A 6975-nucleotide genomic window follows, 5' to 3' on the forward strand; every position below is an offset into this window, starting at 1 on the left:
GCAATATTTACAATATATCGAGCAGCCATGAACATTGGAGTGAACACCCTGTGATAAATGAATAGCTCTGAAAACAAAAGCTGCACGATTGGAAGTTGCCCGATCTCTCTGCTGCCCTTTGCATGGCCTGTACTGTATTCTGTAGCATTTCTTCGTTCAGGTAATCAAGTGATATTTCTGTCATGGCGGAATCTCCTCTGATTGCTGCTTGATAGAAAGCCTTGGATGTATCGCATTCAAAGTTCCTTAATATCTGTAGAGCCCACTCCCATTGGCCCGTCTCAGATGCTTCTGTGATGGCCGTATTAGGGGCAAGTAGCATCGTCTCATGGGTTTCAGCAGGCCTGGATCTCAACTGGGAAGCATTACTGCACTCAGGACGAAGTGTTGGCGGACCCCGACCGAGCGATTTCTTGACGGTCTTCCGTATTGTTTGCGGTCGACCGGGTGCGCTTTACGGCCGGGTGCGCTTTACGGCCGCTGGGGTTGGCGTCAGACTCGGCAATCGGGACTCTCTTTGAAGTGATATCCTCTTGTGCAAAGATAAAACCGATGGCTGGCCTCTGAAAGTGCTGAAAGAAGCGCTCGGAGTCGTAGCGGGCAATAGGACAGTCGTCAACCTGCTTGGCAAAATAATCTGCCATCGGGTGCTTAAAGAGCGACTTTGAAATTAAGAGACCTAGGGGAAAACACACGTTTGGTAGTTGTCGGCACTCGCACCACTCGCCACAGCTATACGCTTTCTTTGCTAACCTCTTCTCGCTGGTTCAGCAGCATATTTACTATGTGTAATGTATTTTGTACACTGCTGGTTGGAATAGGAACAGTTCAAAACAATTCCGAACAGTTTTAAACAAAAGTGAAATATGTTCTGAACATGTTCCAAACCAGCACTAGTGAGGAGTCGTTGATCTCTTGAAAGTATCTGAACGCCACATCGATATCCGCCACAGATACGTGATAGAACGAGTCGCTCTGCAGCAGCTCTGCGGACACAGCTCAGCTGCCAGCTGGGTGTATATCAAGGGTAGGAGATGTGCCGGGGGCTCGAACGCTTCTAGAGTAGTTGTGGCTTTGAGCTCAGGATAGTTTGCTGAGCGTGAGATACTTTTCGTTCTAGGCGATACTAGCCCACGACGACGACGTTTACAGTGGTCGACAGCATCGAGGACGCTTTTTTTGCCCTGGTATTAAAATACACCAATCGAAAGCTCTAGCTCTACAGATTCTATTTGTATACGTGTCAGTGTGATCTGTCGAGTAGTTGTTTCAAAACACAGCTGTGACTGTTCTTTATTTTATTCAAGTCTGAATCATAAAACCTTTATATTCGAATATAAATGTGTCATAAAATATTATATATCATAAACCTATAAAGTTAAAATAGAAACGTATTATTGGCAAAATCACAGAAAAGTCTAGGAGGCAAGCTACAAAATCAATTTGCACGCTCATTACTTATGGTATTTCCCAGCCGTTTCTAGCATACAAGGATCAGCATAAGTTTTGCTCAGCCTAAAAACCGCATCAAAAAAGGTCACTAATTGCTCCAGCTACACAAAAAAGCGTCCTCAATGCTGTCGACCACTGTTAATCTTTTCTCAGTACTTTTCAGCGTGCGTCATGGCTTGGCTCGGGTCGGCGGTGTGTGCTGCCTGTGGAATAGACGATTGGACTTGAGATGAGCGGGATTTGTGTATCTTAAGATCGTGCCACACAACCAGTGTTGGCAAAGTCCCTTACTTTCGGCCAATCGTAAAAAGCCAGTCGAAAGGGCAAAAGCCTTGGTGGAAGGAATTTAGGCCATAGCTTAAATCATTGTTTTTTTATCTAATTACCCATGTATTAAGTAATAACTTGCGGTCTTATCATCGCAAGAAATCAAGTGACGGGAAAGACGCGCGCTCGTCAGGCGAGATACCTGGGCGACAGGATAGCATCGATGAAGGCGCGGTAGAGTCGCCAGGAAGTTGGCGCGCACGTAAGCCGCCACGTTCATCGAGCTGTTGGCGGGCTCTTGATCGAACACAGCGTGCTGAGCGGCGCAAAACAGCAGCACGGTCACCGACAATAATTTTCCGGGAACGCCTACAGCAGCGGCACCGAGTACTCCTCTACCAGTACGTACTTGAAACCCTTGAACGCTCCTAAATTCTCTGGTAACTGAAGCTTTTCTTTGGTCGTGCAGGTTGACATTGTCAAGATCCGATTGCAGATGCAGACGTTGCTGCACGTGGCGGAACGGCAAGAGGTGATGGAAATCGCTTGGGGTTTGAGTGTCCGGATATTGTACCAAGGCGCCCAATTCTGCTTTCTACGAGATGTTCCGTACACCTTGTTGTTCTTCCCTTCCTACGCTACACTTCGCGATGCACGGGCCGACCAGCCTACGGGCAAGACCTCGATGCTGCCAATCGTTTGGGCTGGAGCAACTACAGGAGCGGGAGGTGCTGTTATCGGCACACACGCAGATGTGGTCAAGAGCGGATTGGAAGCAAAGGGGTCCATACATGGGAAGAATGGACTGCCTCCGGAAGGTGGTGGAGGTCAACTTCAACGTTTCGGGACACCATGCCAATGTGTACAGCATAGATGAAACAAGTTCTACGCAGAAGCCGTGGTTTTAGCGGCCTTCATGATGATGTGTTGCTGTTGCAGGATGTTAGGCTTCTAATGGATTAATGTAACTGAGCTAGTAGAATTCAGTGAGTTTAAGATGGTGTCTACTTGTGTGATTTCCTTTTAACGGCAAGGATACAGCTACTACTAGACCGACTTGCTCAGCACATTATGTCATGGCAGCGTTTCGTGCGTCTTAAACACCCATTTACCCGAAGAGATCTGCTAGCGTTGCCTTTTGACCACGGAATCCCTGAAGGGCCGAGGCTTCTTGTGGAAAATTGCGATCATTATGGTCAGTAAAGTTTGGCTTGACAGCCTCCGCAATTTCCTCGAGCTCGTTGATGCTCTCGTCATCCGAATACTCTTAATCGGACGTTCTTGACGCAGGCGCCCGGTTGGTTGGCGTGTAGGTGCTTCTAGTTGCGGTATGGTCTGCATCAATTTTGTCATCCTCAAATACTTTATCTAGATATTCACCCCACATCAAAAGGGTCGGGTTGCCATCAACGTTGTCGCCAGGGTCTTCACCATCGCTATCCTCGTCTTCATTTATTGCTTCACGCTGCGGTGATCGAGAAAACAAGCTTGCACTGCTTACAACATCACTAATTATTTGTCTCTCATCTGCAGATATGATGAGTTTTTTTTTACATCACGAGAATCTTGCTTCAACTCTTGCTGTCGGACATGCTGTGCTATGATCTGAAAATCAAGAGCCTTAAGAGCATCCATGCGATTACGCTTGGTAGTGTGAATAGCTCCAAGTTCGCTAAATAGGCGCTCACACGTCGCTGTGTTCACGGCTATCGACAGCACCCGCATCGCGAGCTTTGACAAAATGCATTCCAACACTCTCCCAGAACTCCCACGGAGACCCTTCGGATTCACTAGCCTTCTGTCTTGTAAGTCGGTCTGTCATCCAGGCCACCATGCCGCGCCTTATCTGGCCGATATCATCAGTGCTTAAAAGCCGACGGTAGTAGTACATGACTGCCTTGCCCAATGATCCAATTCCAGACACAGCAGTATTGGGAAGTTCTCGCGCGGTTTCAGCATACAGCAGGTGTAATGCAAAACCCAACATGAACAAGGGTTGCTCACACGGCGCCCAACGGGTTTCGACGCAATCCACAAGCGCCTGTAGCGAACAAGATGCTTCTGAAATTCTCTGCGGATATCGCGAAATGACAAAACAACGTCACCAAGCGTATTCTCATCGCGCTGTAGCCGATAGGACGCGTACGATAGTGGTGCAATTATAGCTTCGGCTTCTTTAAGCGCATCCCAAAACAGAGGATCGCCGAAGGCTTGCAACCGGGTCGGGAAGTCGGTGTAGCTTTGGTAACGACGATAGAACATTTGCAGAGCTGATTGAATGCGCAATAGAGATGCAAAACATCATCGCATTGAGTTCCATCTCGTTTCACAAAGTGTACGAAGTCCCAGCGCTTTCCCGTAACATTTCTTCATCATCTGTCGTGTACGTGGTTGCCATTTGCTAGATGCAGCATTCAAAACATTGACTGCTGTTGCTGCTCGGGCTGCCACGTCCTTAAAAGAAGACCGTAACACTGCTTTGACCAAATTGTTCAAGTCGTGCGCGAAACAAAATAAAAAAAACAATGTTAGGCCGGCGAAGCCCTAATATTCGACGTGCGCGGCCGCACTGCCCAGCGTTGTCGGTGATGATTGCACCAATGCGCCAGTTTTCTTCTTGCGTTTGCTCCAGTACTTGCTCCAGTCGTTTGAAAATAGCGATGCCGTGGTTTTCATCTCCAGCCGGTAGGAGCCCATACGTGAGAAGCACGCAAAACAACGACAACTGGCATCCCAGCAAATGGTCCTTACTGATGTTTTGCCAGACATCTGAAAGCAAATTAACCCAGCCTTCTGTCGTTTCCATCATCTCCTTGAGAGCTTTCATATCCATTGTTTTGCATCGATGCGCATGTTCTTGCCGGATACGCTTACCTAGCGTCCGGCGAGAGGGCAAAATGGCCGAAATGCCGGGACATACCAACTCAAAAAGACGGCGAACTGATGTTTTTTCGACGAAGCGATCAGGAAGGTAAAAAATAGCACTCTATTTCCTTGTCCTCACTGCTTGCGCCTTTGCTTCTTCGGTTTTTTTGCCGACGGTGTTTTTTTGCCACGAGGGGGGAGCGTCGCGCGGTGGTGGAGTATTTGCCGAGCGCGAGTGTTCGACGAGCCCGAGATTGTCCTGCGATTCGAGCACTCGATCGAACAGGAACTGCATCATCTCGGTGTGATCTTGTACTAAAAGAACCAGGTCTCAATTCTGGCGTGACTTCGAACGAGAGTGCAGGCCTTTCCTGGGACGGTGCTGCTGGGATCGAGAGTACTGGAGTCAAAACCGGAGGGAGGTGCGCGTTCTGAAAGGGCGTGCACCGGGCAAGATGATTGACGTAGCTGCGTGACCGTCCAATTAGTACATTTGGCGGAGTGCCAGTGACTTCGTTCTCGTAAGCAGCCCTACAGAATCTGCATTCTCGAAAGCTGTAGCCCCCTGGAGCCTCCCCCATATCTGGAAGAGGCTTAACGTGTCTTGCATCCTGGCATGGTGGCCGCTCATGTGCTATCCTTCTCGCCTCTTGACCGACTGAAGTACTGTAAAATAGGTCCAATACTGTCAGGCCAGGCATTGGCCGTATGACCGATAGCCAGTGGCAAAAGTAAGTTTCGGCCCAAATTTGGCCAAAATAAAAAGTCCGTGGTGCCAACACTGACACAACGTCGCAGTGGGACGAGAAGGGGTGTCAACCTTACAGATCATCCCAATATCCCGCAAACTAGATCGCTGATTGGTCCATCCCTCTTTTGGGACGACATAAGACTGAGTCTTAGGACAACATATTGAGGCTTGGTCTACATACACAAAAATGATTTGGTAAACTGCCGAATGAGTTTGTAAAGTCGACTAGTCCGTCACAAATCGCATCTCCGAAGGCGATGATATGCGGGTCTGTACAACGATCGAGCTCTTCGCTAGAGCATCTACCGCACTTCATTCTAAATTGACGTCTTTTCGAGCTGAACATAAGCGCAATGATTTTGAACTAGAATCAGGCCTACAGTTATCCTGTAACAATCAAGTACAGTACACATGTCCGAACGCTCGACAGATAGTCATAATCTTCTCCCCTTACGAAGGGATTCAACGTGAATATCCAGCACCTTAAGACCTGCTATTAACTCTTTCACTACCGCTCCATCAGATGGTCTTTACAGACATTGTGCTGTCCATACAGAGACAAATTCTTGCGTCCTATTGGCTGATAATAATAGGAGAGTTGCTCATAATTCCTTAGGTACATGGTGCTGTCTAGAAGAAATCAGCCCTAACACTTTCTATGAAGCATCGAGCCACCAAACCGCCACTTCTATGAGCATGTCATCAACAAGCTGTCGACCGCCGCAAAAATCTTTGAACACATGCCCTTCTGAGCCACCCGCAAAGGACACGACGGAGATCAAACCGTACGAAGTGTAGATGCTCACCACACTGTCGGTGGTCGCCGTGCTCGTGGCCAAGATGCACGCGATACCTGCGCTGACGACGCTCACCCCGAAGGCCATGCTCTCTTACTCATCCACAGCGGAGCCAATCCAAACCGAGCCGTACGAAAGGTTTATCCTCACCAGACTATTGGTCGTCACCGTGCTCGTGGCCGAGATGCACTCGATACCTGCGGTGGCAAGGTTCGCCCTAAAGGCGGCACTACCGTACTAATTCGCAATGGACACGACGGAGATGAATCCACACGAAATCCACAAGCCTATTACACTGTCGGTGGCCTCCGTGCTCGTGACCAAGGTGCACACAATGCATGCAGGAGCGAGGCTCGCCCTATACGCCGAACTACCGTATTCGTCCGCATTGGACACGACGGAGACCAAACCGTACAAATAGTAGATGTTCACACCACTGTCGGTGGCCGCCGTGCCCGTGACCAAGGTGCTATCAATGCATGCAGTGGCGAAGTTCGCCCTAAACGCTGCACTACCGTATTTGTCCGCAAAGGACACGACGGAGGCCACGCCGGACGTATTGTTGATGGCTACCACACTGTCGGTTATCGCCGTGCTCGTGGCAAAGGTGCATGCAATGTACGCGGTTGTGAAGCTCGCCCTAAACGCCACACTACCGTTATTTCGCAATGGACTCTGCGGAGACCAAACCGCACAAATTGTAGATGATAACCACGCTATTAGTGGTCGCCGTGCTCGTGACCAAGGTGCATACAATACACGCGGGGGCGAGGGTCGCAGATCGAGCCGTACCTGTGTATTTACCGCATGTGGTCGCAGAGAGAACACGTGAGGTCAAGCTGA

The 6975-nt window shown here is 49.1% G+C and overlaps 2 protein-coding genes across 2 annotated transcripts; one reads left to right on the forward strand and one right to left on the reverse strand.

Annotated features, from left to right (window-relative positions):
* Positions 1-2215: 2215 nt before the first annotated feature.
* PITG_15348 (Mitochondrial Carrier (MC) Family) lies at positions 2216-3258 on the forward strand (the record flags this gene model as incomplete). Its single annotated transcript, XM_002898736.1, has 2 exons — positions 2216-2581; positions 3253-3258. 2 exons carry the CDS (start codon positions 2216-2218, stop codon positions 3256-3258), a joined length of 372 nt encoding a protein of 123 aa, XP_002898782.1.
* Positions 3259-3509: 251 nt separating this feature from the next.
* PITG_15349 (uncharacterized protein) lies at positions 3510-4546 on the reverse strand (the record flags this gene model as incomplete). The annotated part of the gene is made up of 5 exons (XM_002898737.1): positions 3510-3534; positions 3609-3718; positions 3772-3989; positions 4050-4154; positions 4195-4546. 5 exons carry the CDS (start codon positions 4544-4546, stop codon positions 3510-3512), a joined length of 810 nt encoding a protein of 269 aa, XP_002898783.1.
* Between the last annotated feature and the right edge of the window lie 2429 nt (positions 4547-6975).

Source organism: Phytophthora infestans, genomic scaffold, assembly GCF_000142945.1.
Source record: "Phytophthora infestans T30-4 supercont1.35 genomic scaffold, whole genome shotgun sequence".
Lineage (NCBI taxonomy): Eukaryota > Oomycota > Peronosporomycetes > Peronosporales > Peronosporaceae > Phytophthora > Phytophthora infestans.